Consider the following 19,860-nt stretch of genomic DNA (forward strand, 5'->3'; position numbering starts at 1 on the left):
CGGAAACGCGCAGGGTTTGCCGATAGGGGGTGGTAGTGAGCTTGTTTGCAAACAAACATCGGTGAATACTCCATTATGGTGTACTGCGGTGTACTAGAAGGTACACCATAACTCCATCTTACAAACATCCGTAGTGCTGGCAAAGGCACGGGTGCGAGAGCGTAGCATTTGCAATGTTCTTTCATGCGCGAGCTTTCGTGAAAACAAGGCATTCTTCTGAGCTAGGGTGGCAGGCCTTTGCTTCCGGAACTTTGCGATTTCCGTACCATTCGTGCTGCGCGAAAGGCCTTAACTATGCTGCACCCTAACGTATTTTGCTAAAATGTGAGAAATTTACGCAAACATTGCGGCAAAAGTAACTTTCCCTTTTTTAATGCGGACAATATATATCAAGCCCGCTACACGGCCTGATTGTTACGCTAGGTTTGCGAGATTTGTTTCGAACGTTCGATTATCGCCTGAGAGCACGCTATTCGATCTGATCTCCGTATCGAACACTGACAGTACTCGAACGTTTCGTAATATTTATATTCGAGGTGTGTTCTGGAGGGATAGTGGAATTCGATGAGTGCGCTTCGCACCGCGTTCTGGTGTACCACAGTGGAGGGAGAGCCACCGCGCGTCTTGCTTTGCCGCGGCACACCCGTGTGCTAGAGGGAAAGCACTCTTCAAGAGCGAGACGTAACACATGATTTTATAATATAAACCACACCTAGTGTATCTGATAGGCTGGGATATTCTGAAATTATTTTCTTTTTTGTTTTAATGATTTAAATACTTTTACTTCTAGACTGATCGCTGTCGATGCTACGGTACGATAGGGCCACTCAGTCGGCGTGAGAAGAGCATCGTCATGGCGCTGGTCGTCTTTGAGCGTCTGCTATGACCGGCTAAACCGGTCACGTACAAAACTTGGAGGACGCTTAAGCTTGTTTTTAGCGCTTTTACCCTCACAAAAATGGATCACCAACTAGCCCAAGTACATACCCTTCTACAGCTCAAGCTTCACCTTGAAGATTGGAACGCGATAGCGAAATCGGGCCCCGCTCGCATCGCCTTCTCGTTCACCGTGCAAGCGTGCTTTGCGAGGCCCAGTTAGTAGCGTGTATGGCTCGCGACCTAGGATGTCGTGGGTTCGAATCCCGCCTAAAATTCTTCAGTTCCTTTTTTGTTCTTGCTTTAAGGCAAATGATATACTTTATAAAGTGAAATCATTTGAGACGTGCGGCTACCTTTAGTTCTAATCACGTGCAATGTTTCTTAATCACTTTCATTCAACGCGTGACGTCGTGTTTCACGTGAGCGTTGTGGTTTGTTTGAAATACCGGCGCGAGGTCATGTGGTTGTGACGTACAGTCACGATCAGAAGTAATTGGAACACGGGAGCGGTGGCCCAACTGCTTTGCAGCGCGATCTATCCGCGCTCGTAGAAACTGATAGGAGACTAAGCGCATGCATTCATGCCGGCGCCGACAGTCCCTCTGTACCGCTCTATCTATCTCTTTTACCGGAGATCAAGATAATCCTTCGCTGCTTCTCAGATACGACACGTGATGGCGCTGATAGCGTCCGACAGCGTTACGAGTACGCTTACCGCGAGCGCGAACTGAGGAAACGGGTGCACTATCAGAATCATCTGAAGCGGATCGGTGCTGGTTCAATGACGCGGCAAACGCCAATGGCGTGACGCATCGCTACGTAAAAAAATATCTTTATATTGTTCTCGAGTAGATAGCAACGACAGCTGCAGAAAATGACACGCGAAACTGACAAAGGCCATAAGTTCCAAGCAACGAACGGCGTTTTTATTTTATTTTTGTCGAGATAAGATATTAGAGAGCATATTTTAGTGGGACAGCAATCTTTCTGTTTCTGTCTGCACCAAGATGCCTTCAAGGGTGGAAAGCGTGCCCGCTGTCTGCTTGCAGCGCAATCGGGGACGTAGCGTTGCGTCCCAGAAGTGACAAGGAACGATTAGAACCTCCGGTAAAGGAATAGATCGAGAGGAGCAGAGGGGCCATCGGCGCCGGCGTGCACGCATGCGCGTACTTTCCTATCAGTTCCCACGAGCGCAGCTAGATTGCGCGGCAATGCAGTTGGGCCACCGCTCCCGTGTTCCAATTACTTCTGATCGTGACTGTAAGTCATGACCCTATCGGCCAATCGGGACTTTTCCGTCACGCCACAGACGCTGGATTTTCTGCAACGCGAGCTCCCTAATGCGTTAAAAAAGGCAAAAGGATGGCGGCACATTGTGTATGACAACAAGCGCCCAAATAGGACTGGTGTCATGACGATACCGCTATGTCGATGCTTGGTCTCCATCAAATGGTAACGTCGGCTTACGTCGATCTTAAACGGAGTATAGCGAGGACACTTTTGGTAATTCAAGGGTTCAATGGACTGCTCTTATATTTCTGTTTTGTATGCCAGCTTTTTTCGTTTAGTCATCATCTTTGCATCGCTTTCATCTGTTCAATACCACAGTCGAGAGCAAATTAAAACTAAATTAGTTGAAGCAGTGGATGGAAGCTTGGTAATAACCGTAGCGAGTTCGTGACGATCGTTTTTAAAACGGAACATTTATCGCTTACGTGCCAATTTCTGTTAATAATTAAGTTCTGCATATAAACTATTGTCAGAGTTCATAATAAAATAACAACTTTAAAACAATTTAGTAATTAATTTTTTTTTTTATTTTAGAATTTCGACAAAACATCAATTCCTGTGCTCGAAATCGTTATATGCTAACATCATTTCAGTGGAATATACTATTCAGTTTACCATTCACAGAACTTCAGATTGCATTCCATAATTTAGTATCTTGCTATTAGTGTTTAGTGCTTCTACACACAACTGATTGGCTAATTCTGTGTTGAGCGAATTAAACCTGCCGCGCAATTGATGCTAGCAAAAAGTGGCACCCGATTCGGAAGTTAAAGAAGACATTCTTTTAATTGGATAGGCCTGCGCATGAATATTTTTTGCAGTGGTATGAATAAAAATCAAGTGCACGCTTATGCTCCAAAATACCTTGTTGCTGCTCTAAAAGTGTCTTTTGGCAGCTCCGAAAAGTATTCCAGAATGAATTTGACCAGTGACAACCGCGACGGGACAGAAAATACTCATGCGAAACGAACAAACAGGGACGCACGTGGACTGAAATACATTTATGAAAAGGTCCCTGGCTTCACCTCTAAAAATGTGGCTAAAGAGTTTGGTTGATACAATCCCGTGTGTGTGTGCCTTAAATAGCACTATCACAAAAACTATGGCACTGCTCACACACTTAAAACGTGAGTACAGTAGAATATTAGCTTCTGTGGAGGCCGCGTCTTTGTACCTCCCGATCAGAGTGAACAATGCGAGGCACCACTTGCAGGCTCCAAGGTGCGGCCCAGGGTGCTCCAACACGTCCACGTCCCGGTTCTGCCCAACCAAGTCTGCGAGAGCTGGCACCGGCGGCAGGGCATCAACATTCGCATCCACGATGAGATGCTCTGCGCTGGATATGAGCGTGGGGGCAAGGACTCCTGCCAGGCAAGCACGGACAGTCCGTTCGCACGAGAACGCTCTGAAACATACGGGATACATGTTTTGTAGTTTAGAAAAAACAAAAACAATTTACATGATTTATGGTTAATTGCAACGTAATGTCTGCAGGGGAGTGTCCGTCCAAAAAGCAAGCTCAATTAATTGTATCGTGCTTATAGTTAGACAGTGGAAAGTTTGTGATGCCCAAGAGACGTCTGGTGACTCCGCTGTAGATAAGAATTTTTGCATGTGTAGGACTTCTGCTGGCCCGAGTTTTTAACGTGCATCAGATAGTGGTGATTAACGACCGCACGCCGGTATAATGCTCATCCAGATCAAAACGTGCCGGGGCCAAAACGAGCTACTCCTATAGGTTGGTTACCTCTTTTAGCATGCTGTGCTTCTACCTCATCTATTTGTATCAGGCCGAAGGAAAAAAAAAATTACCTCCTGAAAATAACGTTCTTGTGTGTCTGCTACGAACTTGAAATTGAGTCGAAAATAATTACTAGAAGACACTAAAAATAAATTCAGATAAAGACTAGTAAGGCTAGCTCATAAAGTTTTCTTTGTGGCAGTAACTTACCGTCACGTTTGTCTTAAATGCAATATCCCGAACAGGATATTATTAACAAATACAAGTCTGTGCGGAATGCAAAGATATCGTTCCTTGTGCCCTCGTAAAAAATGTTGGGTCTACAGATACGTCATTGCATAAAGTAGATATAGGAAGTTACGCAGCAACAAAAGCTTGAATTGTAAAACGTTTTTCATTAGCGCTAGGATTTCTGAATCCGCAATATTACCACGAGGGTCATAAATGGAGCGAGTTGGCCGAGTGGTGATCATTTGCGTAGTTCGATCGAGATTCAAATCGCATCGACAAGTATGTGCTTTGCGCGTCGAGGGTTATTCCACAATTTTTTTAATGGGAAGCACCCCTTAGCCACCTCTCTCGCGATTTATCTGGCCTCGTAACAAAGGGAGCTAAACACGCGGCGCGTTACGGAGCGGCAGTACGCACTCCTTCACATTCGCACCCAAACTATAAAAAAAAAAAAAAAACGAAAACATTTCGAACTGGCGCTTTGCAGTCGCGCTGACGCCAATGATTGCGTCGCAAAACCGTCTATAAAACCCGACCTTGAGGGACTCGTCGTGTCAGATGAGATGGAGCCTCGCAAGCACGACCACCCACAGAAGAGGAGCTCCTCGAGATGAAACGGCGCCGTGCAGCCATTGAGCGTCGCCGATAGGCAACAAAGGCGGACGAGGGCAACGGCGCCTGAAACGTATACGGAAAGCCGATCGACAACGGCGCGGCCGCAAAACAGTCTCCTTGTAGGTGACGTCGTGAGTCTTCATACACGATGCTTCGCACATCGTAGACAACCAGCGGGGTGGATTCTGCAACCATTTTTTTAACTAAAATAATTTCCGCCACTCGTTCGTCAAAGTACTCAATAATTCATGCGTTTAAAAGATGCCACTAGTAAAGGCAATTAGTCTTTAAGCGCCGAAAGATATCATTATGCGTATTTTATTAAGCCGAAAGTCTTATATATCTCACCGTTGAATCGACATTCAAAGTCCTTAAGCGAATACGCGTCCTCTACACAAAAGGTACGAAAACACGTCGGCGAAACGAAAAGTACCACCGAGGCCCGCTTTCGTCCCTTGGCGGGCCTCGAACCAGCAACCTTAGGTTCAGTAGCCTGAAGCCACATCCGTAAATCGTGTGCGTCTCTTTCATGCACCGGCACTCGGGCTTTCGCCTTCAAGTTGTCTTATGGATAACATAAGAGGCCCTGTGAATTTTTTTTTTTTTTTTAGGCGCGTTATGTTACAATTTTTAATTTACGCAGATGCCATAACAATGAGCGTAAGAAGCAACGCCACCAAAATCCCGCTTGCGTTTTCTTTGAGAAGGAACGATTAATAGGTGGTACAGAAAGGCCTTAAACTATGTCCGCTTGCCCCCCTTCGCAGGGTGACTCCGGGGGTCCCCTGATGCTGAACGACTACGGCGTCTATTACCTGATCGGCATCGTGTCAGCCGGCTACTCCTGCGCCAAAAACTACCAGCCTGGAATCTACCACAGGGTCAGCAGTTCGTCGGACTGGATATCGTCCAGCCTGTACTAGTTACCCCCGGGTGAACTGTCGGAAATTACCCGCGTGGCTTGCGTGCGGTGCGGTGCGGCGCGCTGTCCAGGAACGCAGGTGGAACTGCGCAAGCAGCTGCGAACTTTGCGGCTCTAACCAGGAAGCATCGGAAGTGCGCAAACCTTAGGACTATGTCCTTGAGGTTTCCAAATGTTCCCAAAAGAGTTACACCAGTCTTTATTATTTCGAGCCGAACGAGTCAGCTTACCGTCGTTATGGTCTTCGAAACTTTTCGGCGTAACAATTTTTTGTCGATGTTGTTGTTAGTTTTATGCGCTCTTGTTCTGATGTTGTTGTTTATTTTTAGATATTTTTAAAAGGACAATTGCGTTCAGGTTTAGTGCAATGGAAGCAGTCGTTGCGGGAACGATGGCACTGCTCGTGCCGCCGTGACGACGTGGCGACTGCCGGCGTGCGTTCTTAGTTCAAGTGTTTTAGAGAAGAAAAAAAAAAGCTACACTAATGTAATGTTCTGTTTGCTGGCCAAGCAGCATTCGCTCCGGAAATATTTTTTTCTAGGAAATTTTTCAACGATATACATTTTTATATAAAAAAAGGACAGATTATTATTCTGCTCAGAAATAAAACGGTACGCACTTGTCTTGGTTTCATCATTTAAAATGTGTCATCGCTTTTGCTGTTTTTTCTTTCTTTTTTTTTTTTGTGTGTGTGGTGTTCACGGCATCGATAATGGGAAACCCGAGGGCGAAGACCTTTGTTCATCCTGCATGATATGAAACAAAAAGCCCCCCCCCCCCCCCCCCCCCCACACACACACAAACCCAACCCAAGAAGAAAAAAAAGTATTTTCTCTTGTGGCGAATTTTTTTTTTTTTTTTTTTTTTAGAAAGGAATTTTTTTTTCTTTATGTGGTGTTTACAGCGCAGTCAAGTTGTCACATGGCGAGCGCGCTCGCCATGTGACTTGTCAAGGCGTGCCTGTCGTGGCGCGCCTTGAGTGGCGCATCAACCCATTAGCTGGGGAATTGGTGGGTCGGCACTTCATAAACTAAAGCGGCTTCATGTAACAGTAAAATCGCACTGCTAAAAGTGATTGGCCGTGCCCAGATGACGGTAAACATTTTATAAGTCGGCTTTCGATGCAACAGAAAACTTTTTCTCTTAAGTGTTGTAACTTCAGCATGCAACAAAAAAAAAAGGAAGCACGTCTTTCTTTTTCTTTTTTTATGTAAAAAAAAAAAAAAAAAAAGGGGGGGGGGGGAAGGCTGTGTTTCGCGCAGATTTACGGGATTGTTATTTCACGCTTGAGAAAGTGGAGTGCTGTCGCAATCAAAGTTGACTTAAACGCTCGAGCAAGCATCTTTTCTTTTTTTTTTTATGCGGGGCGTTAGCTATTTGGGCAGCCGATGGTATGAATAAGTCACGTGGCGGCAGGCCCATTCCTATGAGCCTGTTTGACATGGTCTGCAGCCTACGTGTCTCCGCCGGCTAACATAACTGCATCATTATGTTGAGTTAGAGAGATTGCAGAGATTTTAATCCTTTATTTGTATCATGACCCAGAACAACCTATTGGTTACAGTGTGGTGGTACACAGAGCTGATATGACATACCTCAGAGGCTCGTAAAAAAAAGTTTCGGCGACCATATCACTCGTTGACATGAAAAGTGTCTCGCACTGGCAGATCAGACACAGGCTTCAGAGAAGTTTCCGGCAGTCACTGACTCTCGAAAGCGTTTATGGGACATCCGGAGAGCCGACTCATTGAATCTCCTCTTAGTGGTAAGAAGGATGGCTAAGAAGGAAGGGGTGACCCCGTGAATTTATGAATAACTACAAAGAGGGGTCTGGGTTACTTTGTTTAAAGTACCTTGAATGTATGGTACAACGTTAGAAAGAAATTTGAATGTTAAGGTAATACCTGGGTCAGACTGGCACATTACAGGTGCCCTGAGTAGGTTTATGAAATCACCTAAATATCGCGATCACTAGCTCTGTTGGCTCTAATCATCATAGAGATCCCTAAATCCTGACGATACGCGGCCGATTTCCCTATTACAGCAGCAATCAAAGATCGCAACACATCTCCGGCGATGGAAGGAGCATGTTCCGAAACCAGGACCCCTGTTGGCCACTAGCAAGCGAAGGATTCTCGCGCCTCCGACCAGTGGAACTGCGGAGTGGTATCTGGAATGCGCGCGGCTCGTTGCCGATACAACCCGGGGGGTTGTCGGGATATTTATACAGCGTGTAGTTGGTCTGCCATTTAAAGTTGCGACGAGTCACTCGCTGTAGATGAGCAATTTAGCCAGTGCAGTACAACCGCTAGCCTGGTGTCTTTACGTGCACCACGCAGTAGTGATACACGACCGCACGCGCCGGCACGATGCTCATCCAGATCGAAACGGGCAGGGGTGGGGCTCGAACCCAGGATCCCTGGGTTCTGCAGCGCGAGCTTTCGCTCCACGCGCATCGAGCTGGGTGTGCGCTTTAGCCTACTCGGCCACCGATCCCCCCCCCCCCCCCCATACAACCCGGACTACAATTCAACACAGCGAGCTCGCGCTCGAGAACTGACGATTAGACATATCACTCCCGCGGAAACAAGAAATAAAATTAAAGAAAACCCGAGTGCGCTGGTTTTGAGACTAGTATTAGAGTATTATATTCCCTGTCCGGGCGAAAAAATAACATGTTTCGACTACTCTTATTTGTTTTTATCATTTACAAAAGCATACACATTTTGCAATAAGAGCATTCACAATCTCAACGAAATGTCGCGCACTCGTTGGTCGCATGTTGTCCTGGCTGCCGGAACAAAGCTCCTCCCATTGCCGGAGATGACTTCGGTGTGCTCGATCTTTGCTTGTTTTTTTTTAATAAAGAAATCGGCCGGGCATTGTTATGATTTATGGATTTCTCCTTCTCAGGGCACCTTTAAAGGCCTTCAGGACGAACTTCTCCGAAGAATCGGCGAATCAGCTCGCGATCTCACACTTATCGGCGTGCCCTGATTTGCCGAACCTTGGAAGAGTTCGTTCTGAAGGCATATCACGTGCCCCTCTGACAAGGGTACAAGAAGCGCGTGAATGCTAAAGATGTCTTTCCCGGAGCACAGAAACAAAGTTCAACTCTGCGACCTTTGGCCCAAACGCGCGAATCTTGTTATATCTTGAAGGGAGTGATTTTGTCTTGCTGATTTTTAACATCCCCGAGGTCGGACAGCATAAACTCCTGCTCCATATTGGTGCTTCGGAAGATAAAGATTTTAGTTTTTTTAATGCGATGGCATTATTAAGTAACTCGTCACTGAGTTCCGTCAATAGTCTAGGTATCTGGCCTCTAATGTAATCGGCAGGGAGGGGGTCGCTGGTTTTCTGCTAAACATACCGGAAAATTGAGGTCACGTCAACTATGCACCAATTCAGTTTTCCCGCTATATTTAGCGGAAAATTAACTCACGTGACCTACACATCAATTCAGTTTCCCCGCTAAATTTGGCGGAAACATTGATGTTACGTTACCTGACGTCACGAGCCACACAAACGAATTCAGTTTCCCCGCTAAATATAGCTGAAAAATTGACGTCATATGAATTGTACACCAATTAAGTTTCACCGCTGAATTGAGCTAAAAAATTACGTCACATGACCTATTCACCAATTCAGTTTCCCCGCTCAATATTCGCGACTCCAGCAAAACGGACGCCGCCAAGCGGGAAAACCGGGAACCAGCCGGTCCAGGTCGCTCCGCGCCCCTCCGCGTCTCTGGTGGCTTTCGCGGAGACGTGTTGTCGGCGCGGTGGCGAACAATGTAATTTGACGAAGGTCCGAATATTTCTTAAGTTTGCCTGAGTGATCATTAGTGTGGTGAAGCCTCAGTAGATTGTTTTCTTCTATTACGTGTTTGAAAGCCCGTTTACTCCACAGCACACGGTCGCGTGCTTTCGATTTCTTGGATGGGGAGGAATCACAGAAAAACTTTTTGATTTCTTGTCTGTCTCGAATATCATTCAAAGTGACGACTGCTTGGTAACTGATACTGGAGGGAACACCAATGTTGCAGTCAAGTGAATGGGAAGGTTCGATAGCTGCTTTTCTTGAGTTTGGTTGTGTTCGGTTAGCTTCAAGTTTGAGCCACCCACGCCGGTCGGTGCGTTGGCTATTCATCTTGGCTGCTTTTCGCCGAAAAAGCCTCTGGACCAGACTGAAGGAGTTGGGCTGATTTCGCAATTACTTGATTCAGGAAAACTTGCTCGCTGCAAATGATAAATGAGGGAAATTATCTGTTTTCAAAAGGTGGGAGACAAGTCTCGTAACGTTAGATGCTGTCACGGCATTTTGACCTATCCCGCCTCCTATATTTATATTACGAGGACGTCGAAGCCAGCAGCAATATACGTCTACATTGGTCGAAGCAAAGTTCAATGCAGAGAGGTTCTGCGTGGATCCTCAATGAAGACTCTCTTCAGTTTGTCTCCGTGCTGTCGGCTATAGAACCATTTGGCTAAGTTTAAGTAGTATGTCTCCGTCTGTCAAATATACTTTTATTCAGCAGCTCACCTAATAGCTAGTCAACTAAGCTCATATTTTAACCCGAAGGATATACTAATATCGCTTTAGTGGGACCATGTACGTAATATAATACATAACCCGCTCGTCAAAATGACTTCTCGATTGCTACTAAAACCTGAATTGAAATACGAGTATCAGCTGCTAAGTGGGGCGCCGGCGGGTTAACTTGGTCCTTGGCTCAAGAAGCGGTTGCTTAATTTTCGTAATTTTCCTGCAGCCTGTGTTGTTGGCCGAGCAGACGACTGGAGCTGTTTCGTCAACGCGGATAGGCACAAAAGCTCGATTTCGCGGACAGATAAGTCGCATGGTCGAGGCATGCGAGTTAGCTGAAAAGTTACTCTCTGTGGAACAATTCTATAGTCATCGCCGCTTTCCTTAGATGATCAAAACTGATCAGTATATTACCGTCTCTCCGGAGCCCATAGTTTCGGTTTTGAACGAAATCTCCGAAACGAAAGTTTGACACGAAAAGAACAAAAAAACACCGGCAAAACAAAACTATGCTTTGCAAGTTTATCTGCACCGGCTACACTTAACCGTCTCAGTTCAAATACCTATAAAATTGGGCATTAAACAAAAGAAAATCTGTTAAATTGAACGCGCCACCTGTTCAGGCGGCCCGGCCGAGCCGCCGCGACCTGGACTCAGCCGCCATGTTTGTTTTGTGGTGGCGCCCCCTATAGGTCGCTGGAGTCGCGAATAGCAGAAATTTGATGTCACGTGACCTGACGTCACGGGACCTACATGCACTTCAGTTTCCCTGCTAAGTTTAGCCGGACAACTGAATTGCTCTAGCGGTTGCCCCTAGGGCAACCTCTAGGGCTCTAGGTTCCAGAGGTAGTCCTAGACGTCGTTCTTAACGTCGTCCATTTCCTAGTAACGATAGAAGGAGGTAAACATGACGAATGCTAACGCAATTCATAGACAAGCAACAATAGTGGGGTCGGCATCAGTTTTTTTTCTTTGGTTCTGCTTTTATTCATGGTGGAGTGTAGCAAGTTTTGGAGGAGTCTTGTATTTGACCATCTTTTTGTTTCTCAAGTGCCTCCTTCTCGTTTGTTCCCTCCGTTTCCTTATGCCTCTTCGCCTTCTTCAGTTCTTTCTTCAGTTCGGTGGTCATGGAGAGGAGCCTTGAATAACGTGACGTTGACTTCATTATGGGCTTTCTTTGCTTCTTTCTTGCTTTTTTCAGATAATGAAAGTGCCGCAGTGTTCAGCTGGCTGGAAACTTTGCTGTAATCTACTGAGACCTCTGTTGGGCAGTCTTGTTTGCATCCCCCAGGTCCTCTGAATAGATCTGTTTAGACGTTTGCAAGTATGGCCACTGGGCGCCGCCATCTTGCGGCTGGTGTAAGTAGATCGTCCGATAGTCAAGCATTGCTGAGGTGTACCCACGGTTTTCGAACTGGCGCCCAAACAAAGCGTTTTTCATACACGGTGGCCAGACGAGCTCTTGACGCACGGCTGCTTGCAAGCATCTATAGATGGGTTCCTTCGACTGGCGTATGCGGAAATATATTCTTCTGTTTCGTAAAAAGTCTGCGGCATGTGCTGCACCAAGGAGCGCGGCACTGGCCCCGGACAAGCATCCTTTCTCCTTACGACGCCGGCATAGCGACGCTCTACCAGGCACGAATACTAAAACATTCTTTCCCAGAATCCTGAGCAGGTTTGGCAAATTGTTCACTGTCACCCCCATCATCCAGTTCAATCGAGACGATTATGCTGGTGGTTTCTTCCTCCTCATTACCAGAGAATTACCACTTGTTTCGAACAATGCTTTTGACTTTTCCTAACGCCACCCGCGCATGGATAAACAGGATGAGCGCCTCTTGGAGTCCAGACTGCAACACCTGTGGGACTGGCACAGATGACGTCCACCTCCTCCTACAATGCACCCTCTACGACACAGAGAGAAGGGCGCTCCAAGAAGAGTACAGAGAAATCAACCTACCCTACAGCTCCCAAGGGGAGATCATCAGACCACGAGGCAAAAACTGCACCAAAAAGAAGGCGCTGAAAGCACTGGAGAACTACCTGGACGAGACAGGATTAATCTCCCTCCTCCGAAGAAAAAGGCAACAAAGAGAGCAATGGTGACAACAGCCTTTCCGACAGACTGACTCATCAATTATACCCCCCGCGGTCGAACTATATCAGGAAACTACCCTCTTTCGCTTACATCGGACTTTCCCAATCACCATCTAGGCGACTGGAACCTATTCAAGCCAGCCATCTTTACCGTTGGTCACACCTTCCCTTGCCCGCTCGGCCGCTCCGCGGCTACTATGACCATCACAGACGCCCCAGTACTCCCCAACAACAGTTGATTTTCCAAACCCCCCTGTTAAGTAACGAAGGGTTTTGTTAGAAATAAGTAAAATTTGTTTTAGAAAAGTCAATCTTTCTCCAGTTGCGTCGGCATTGTTTTTTTTTTTGTTTTTTTTTTTAAATCTGTTTCTGTTTCTGTTTCTGTTTGCATTTTTGGGCGTCTTCCGCCCCCACGCGCGGGGGGGAGGGGGGGGGGGGGGGGGGGGGGGAGGGAGGGGCGGGCCTCGAGCAGCCGCGGGGCTCGGTGGAGAAGAGTTGGACCCCGGTCGTTAGCAAACGGATTGGGTTTCAGTTTGGGGCGCCGGAGCACCCCTGTCTTGGGCTTCTGTTCGCACTTGTGGCTTGTGTCCGGCGTATTTCGTCGCTTAGTGTAGAAACTTCGTTTTTAATCGACGCAATAACTTAACTTGGTGGCGCCAGCCAGACGCTGAAAAAAGCATGTAGTGACTCTACAAAGAATTTGGGTTTGACCGTTGAGGTGTCGGAGGGGGGTCACGTTGACAGCTCGCTGGTCATTGGGTAAGAGTGTACCACGTGACAATGGGCAAATCTGAAGTGATTGGTCCATCTCTGGAGGGAAGGAGGCCCCTACGAGTCTAGAAAAGGGCTGCCGAGAGGATTCTGGGGATTTCGGCTTTTGAGATCAGGCAGACTCGGCTCTAGAGACTGTGGGACTAAAGTATGGGTTTTAGTTTTGGGAGTTTTGTAATGTAAACTACTGTTCATTTGTTGTCGTTTTGTTTTGAAATAAACGTGGCCACACTGGCCACCGTAAACCAACCAACGTCGTAATGTATCCAGCGGGATCGAACAACTTTTTTTTTTCTTATTCGACTTCCCGGGAGACTTCCATCGGGCGAATATCATCATCGGTCGTAACCGTCCTGACCGGCCCCCCTCTCCCTCGGAAAGTTGAGTCCCCCCAAAACCCATACTACTACTACTCAGAACGCCGAAAGAGTGCTAGCAATATTTCCGTCTGGGACACTGATCGGAATTCAGTGTAGCTTCATGGAGAGCGCGTTCTTGCTCGCGTTGAAGCTCAAATACTTTTTTGTATCACTTGTGATTGTCGAAGTTGCAGAAGCCTTTCTATTTCCTAGACAAAACGCAGTGTGGGCAGACGAGACTTGCGCCTATCTTAAACACTCTCCTATATATACTGGATTTCAAATACTTTTGGTGGTATTTTGGTATCTTTCAAACCCATTTCGTCTAGAGTATTCGCTGCGCTATCTCGATTGCATTTCTTACTCTCTTGTACTCTCCGTCTCAAGTACAGTTTTAAACACTGAAACAATTTTGTCGCTGGAACGATCCGCGGAACTACGGATCGTCAGATTCCAGGGCAAATCTGAACCGATTGCAAACTTGGAGCTGTAGAAGCGACCGAACACAAAACAGGAAACAAGGCACGAGCAAAACGCAACCTTCAGATGTCACCAAAAGACCAAGATAGCCCCACCCCAAGTACGCTCGCCTTTTGTGCTCTCTTGATCGTGTTTTTTAAATATTTTTTCCAAGTTTAGTTTGAATGGAATATGTTACGCTTGGATCTAGAAACATGCTGGTGACGTCATCCGAATATTACATATTTTCTCTGAAGCTAGAGTGGCTCCGTCAGCGGAAGATTGTGACGTCAAGGCTCGGTACGGTCAAAATGGACCATTTTCGGAAACCACCCGTTCAGGGGGTTCTGGATATGAAAACGAAAGGGCACGTTTTGAAGTAAGCGGAAACGCTCCCTCGGCCAAGTGTCCCAAGCAGACATGGAAAGTAATCCGTTACAAGTAACGAATTTTATTTAAAAAAAACAAAAAAAAACTTGTAATCTGCTACTTTTTTGAGTAATTTTGTAATTGCCAGGTTACTTTTTTGCGGCGGTAATTTATAATATAATTTTTTTACAAAATATTGGTAACGGATTACTTTCATTACTCGTTACTTTTTTAAAACATTCACATAATACAGAAACTGGAGCAATATGAGTGTGCGACCATCCCTTCGACCAAAGCTGAAAAACGAGCGCTCGGCCCATGCATTTTTTGGTACTGCATGCAACTATCTTATATGTTTTTGAATAAGCTGACACTGGGGGGGGGGGGGGGGGGGGAAGGGGGGGGGGAAGGGGGGGGGATGGGGGGGGGGGGAAGGGGGGGGAAGGGGGGGGGGGCGTCAAAGCTAGAGCCTCGAGACCGCCACTTTGAGGTGTTGCGCTTACGCTTAAAAGGTTCATTTCAGAAGGATGCTTTCACACATCGGTTCCTTGCCTTCGAATCTCCTAGCACAGGTAGACTTTGCTACTGAGGATGCGCACCGCTTGCTTGGTCTGCGGAATTGCAGGGATCATTTCCGGTCGCAATACGCTGACGGGATGGCGGCTGCACCTACATTCTTTCTCTTAAATTCACTATTTTATTTTCACAAGGACTGCCATAATGCGGGCGTATGAGAAATGGAAAGTAGAGTTGCAGAACATTTTTGAAAATATCGAAATTGTATTTATTTTTTATATGCGTACAAGAAAAGTAACGTGAAAGTAATTTGTAGTGTAACGAGTAAAGTAATCCGTTGCTTTTCAGCGTAAGCAATTTGTAACGGTAATTCATTCCATTAAAGGCTCAGTAATTTGTAAGTGTAGTTCATTACATTTTTAAAGTAACGGGCACAAGTCGGGTCCCAAATCACCTATAGAAATAGCCGATATGGGCGACAGAAAGACAAAACATTTCAAGCCCCCAATATTAAAAAAATAAGAATAGAGGGCAGGCCAAACGAGAATGGGTGACGGTTACGCTTACATCTTAAATGTTTTCTGTGCAGAGAGCAAGTCGTCTGCTTCTTGCGCAGGAGTGGCGGTGACGTCAGACCGACGCCGACCTCTGATTGGCTGATCAAAAAAAAAAAAAAAATAGTGGGTACACGTTAATGTTTGGTGCCTTGAGGTCTACCCACAATTTGTTTGGATCAGCCACTAAGAGCTCGGCGTCGCCCTGACGTCACCGCCGCTCCTCAGCAAGAAGCAAACAACATGCTCTCCGCATTGGCGTGGCCACGGCGAACAATGTTTTCGCTGATACTGAAAGTAACGATGTTCAAGATGGCGGCGCCCTTGTGGAACGGGTATCTACATCCCGTTAGCTTTGCTGTGCTGCAGTGACCTAGATTGTGCTGCCCCAAAGCCCCTCGCGTGGCCATCGTGGCCTAAAGTTTTCTCCCAAGCTCGTTCAAAAGTGTTCGTTTCATCTCCATCCGGATGCGCGCACTGTTGCATTCTCAGACTTCCCAAACCGTTTTCCGCCAGGTGAGGTCGGTTATGTATAAACTGGCGGATTCTGATTCTGGAATAGGGGCAAGGGAATGAGGATTGGAGGCGGCTTCGTGGACAGTCTCTTTTGTTTCCCTCTTGACTTTCCTTATATATAAATATATATATATATATATATATATATATATATATATATTTTAAGTTTGAAAGTATAGGCGCTCCTCGTCGCCTTTGGCTGAGGAGACGAAATACTCACTCTTGATTGTTGATCAGTGACAGAGGCTGCCCTCCTCGAGCCGATGTTTCTCCTGAGCTTGCACGTTTGTCGTTTACTCTCTAAGTATGGCTGCCTGATTGTCGTTTACTCGCGAAGTCTGGCTGCCTGATCAACTTCTATTTCGCCTGTTAAAGATATGCAATGCCGCACTATGTGTGAAGTCCCATGAATTCCGTCTTGGATTATTACGAACTTATTGCGGAATGCGTTATGAGCCAAGCCAAGCCAGCCGCCAGAATAAAGCTCGCCAATTGTTAAGCCTAAAATACGTGAGTCTCCTTTGTTCCTAAAGTCTTTCGGTTACCGTTATGTTGCATATCCCGAATTATTTCAAAGTAAACTAGCAAAGTCGCTGTTTGAAAGTCATAAAGATCACATCAATCAATGAATTTTTAGCAAAATCATCACAAGTAGAGCATCCCCTTTGACTTCTTTATTCGTATATTATCAGCTTGCAACCCACTTGGCAAGTATCTTTGAATGTAATTGAATTACTTTCTGAGAGTAGTTGTACTCTACTCAAGGTAGTTCCAAGTAAAAGTAACTTGAACACTACTTTATATATATATTTTTCAAATGTGTATTTAGTATCTTATCTCGAATTCTTTTGTTAAGCATTTGGTCCAACACTGGAGCAAACATAAGTGGTTTTACTGGAGAGTTCCAAGCGAAGCCAGTTCATTTGGGTTCATTCTTGCCTTTTAAGCGGAACCGAAATCGTCGATGCTTTATGACCGAGCTGATGAATTCACGTGAAGAAATTAGTGAAAGATCAAGCAGCTTACGGTTGGGTAGAGGTGGCAGGAGAATTTTCTATGTTGTTATATTTGCTTCAAAGTGAGCAGAAGCAGGTGTGTTGTTATTTTCAGATTTCCTTGACGGAGCTCATTTCTAAAGCGGCCGTTCAGCTCGTCGTAAGATTCAAACTCCCTTGAATTTGCACAAACCATACACGGAGTGTGGTTTGTGCCGGAAACATTCAGGACTCCCTGGTCTTTGTCGGCATAATCAAACTCGTGAAAAATTTTTAATACGATAGCCTAGGGCCTTCAAACCGTGAAGTCGTGTGCATCTGACCGTCAATGTTAGGTAGCTAAATTTAGCTGTATATAATGCGGACGGACTGTCTTTTTTTCTACTTGGTGGTTCTTTAGGGCCATGATGTAATTACTGCGGCCAAATAGACAACTCTAAGCCATATTAAACAAAAATGCCTTCATACAACTTGCCAGATTTTCTCCAACTGGAAGAGCGCTAACACTAGACCGAAAGTTCTACTCTTTCATCTTTTACTTTCTCACAACTAACACGGAGCTAAGGACCCGTTGCACTCCTGGGTCCCAAAGAAAAGCTTTGATATATATATTTTTTATTTTTTTTTTACTTTCGACTATTATTTATGATTACGCTGTGTTTTATTTGATGTTAAATCGGATTCTGACGGAACCTGGACGTTCCGGAATAGTTGTCACTGATCCCGGATTGATGGATGGGTTAGTTAGTTCCGAAGGCGTACCTCACCACGCACAAATACACTGCGGAAAATCGACACCCGCGTTGTCCATCTTGGTAGTCCTGAGTTTCTCGCTTCGCCGCAGTGCGGCTGCGTTCTAACGGGAAGAGCACTTCTCCAAAGCGAAAAAGTGCACGCACACGTATGGGTAGTTTGAGGAGGAAACGTAAGGAAATGCTGATGGCACAAATTTACCACGGCAAAACTCACTCATGAATGCACTAACTCACCCTCACTCACCCTCACTCATGCCGTGAAGTAACAATAGGTTTGTAAGCCTCCAAAAACTCACGAATTATCTGTTGAGTGAGGATGTGAAGAAGTGAGGTCGACAAAGGGCGTGAGGTCGGTGACGGCGTTAAGCTAGTGAGTTTATTACTTTGGTGAGGGCGAGAGATCGTGAGGTAGTGAGGTCGGTGAGGGCGTGAGGTCGTTGAAAGGCCTGAGTTTGATGAAAGTGTAGTGGACGACAAAGAAAACGCCACCACAGAACGTGAAGTTTTACGTAATTGTGTGGTCTGTTTAGGTGACTTATATGGCCAGAGGCACAAAGTGTTGGGCGCTAATCGTCACAGTAACTTGAATCATGAACTAAGATTGCTTAATACACTTTTAATTAGTAAAAATATAAGTATGGTTTTAATTAAAAACTTGCCGAGCGTCATGGAAAATTGCTAAAGCAGTCAGTTGGAGAAAGGCTTCAAGCATCATCCTCGTTTTCGCACCGTCAGCTTTGCGCCTGTTGAACGAGTGGTAACTTTAGCGCACCACCGCGCTTCCCACTTCCTTCAAGTGTCTCTAAAACTGACGCATTAAAAGTAATCCACTCCGAATGCAAGCATGTTCGCAGAGCTAATCATTTTCACTTTCACCGGCGCACTCCTTCACTAAATATTTCGCTGACACCAGGGATGGGCAAAATACATGCAAATATGAATCGAAATACAAATACAAAATACTTCGTAAAAATGTATTTAATTACAAATCTAATTACATTTCCAAAAAAGCATTTAAGTACAAGATACAAATGCGACCAAATGTATTTGGTCTCCTCCGAATACTTTTCCAAATACATTCCTCAAAATTTGCGTCGGCGACTTCAGGGCACCTGCAACGGGTTTCTGTGCATCTCGTTCTAATTTTGCATCGCACACTCGGGAGTTAGTGTGCGAGGCTCTAGTAACGTAATAGAAATATAATCACAAAAAAATGTAATCAGCTTGGACGTAATAAGTGAAACAAGTACAGAGCTTCAAGCAGCTTTTTTTTTTTTTGGTCGATTACATTTTGCTATAGCCCAACAAAGAACCGAGACGACCAAGACGCGCAGAACTAGCTAGAGAATTTTTTATTGTTGCAACTCGCACCAGCTACGAAAATCTGGACGACCGTCGCTTTTAGAATGTTCCAGGCAAAAGCATGGATGGAAATCAGGCTGGAAAGCATCACAAGTGGTCACAGGCACTTATTTATTTATTAGTATTTATTATTGGTCACAAGCCAATCTGCCTGTGAACGTCGATTTCGTCACTATTCTTGCCCTGGACAAGTACCGTAATCACAAGGTCACTAAACGCTTGTGCTTGATTGAGAGACACTGCATTCGGTGCAGAACGTAGTTTTCTTCCTACACTGGACACGTCTTAGGTGAGCAAATTGAGTCGTGACAATAAATTTGAGGGATGTATTTTCGCCCACAAAATTGTATTTAATTACAATTGTATTTGAAATACCCACGTTTTAGTATTTAAATACACACGTCAAATACATTACCCAATTTGTAATTAAATACAAACGCAAAATACACAATGTATTTGAAATACGTATTTCAAATACTTGTATTTGAAATACTGCCCATCCCTGGCTGACACTTTTTTGGAACATGGATCACGATACTTTGTATTTATTTTCACGGTTTTAGGCGGAATTTGAGGTGTAGTCGACACCTATTCCGGCGAAGAAGGCTGCGGGCTTCTAACTCTGATTCTCACAAACCCGGTCTCCGGATGAATATTGCCGCGCGCAAGGCTGAGAAAGCAACGCTCGGTCACGGTCCTCCAGAAAGTTCCCGTTTATTCATGTACCGCACGTAACTTCTATCATTTATCCCTGCTTTTGTTTTCTAGAAAGTGCGTGTTCATTCTCGCCCCGATCACGCGACGCTCGAACCGCTTTCGCCGAATCTTCGAGATAGCGGCGCACTCTAGATAAGAGGCCGCCCGCGACCTTGTCGAGT

General features: G+C 45.6%; 1 protein-coding gene across 1 annotated transcript in view; it reads left to right on the forward strand.

Annotated features, from left to right (window-relative positions):
- The window catches only part of LOC8024664 (brain-specific serine protease 4-like), a 55,735-nt gene extending 49,526 nt beyond the window's left edge, over positions 1-6,209 (forward strand). Inside the window, exons 7-8 of the mRNA XM_042292668.1 lie at positions 3,383-3,540; positions 5,524-6,209. Of these exons, the coding sequence (XP_042148602.1) occupies positions 3,383-3,540; positions 5,524-5,679 (314 nt within the window). The 3' untranslated portion in view covers positions 5,680-6,209. The remainder of the gene's footprint in view (positions 1-3,382; positions 3,541-5,523) is intronic.
- Positions 6,210-19,860: the final 13,651 nt, after the last annotated feature.

Source organism: Ixodes scapularis, unplaced genomic scaffold (assembly GCF_016920785.2).
Source record: "Ixodes scapularis isolate PalLabHiFi unplaced genomic scaffold, ASM1692078v2 PGA_scaffold0__279_contigs__length_252992795, whole genome shotgun sequence".
NCBI classification, from domain to species: domain Eukaryota; kingdom Metazoa; phylum Arthropoda; class Arachnida; order Ixodida; family Ixodidae; genus Ixodes; species Ixodes scapularis.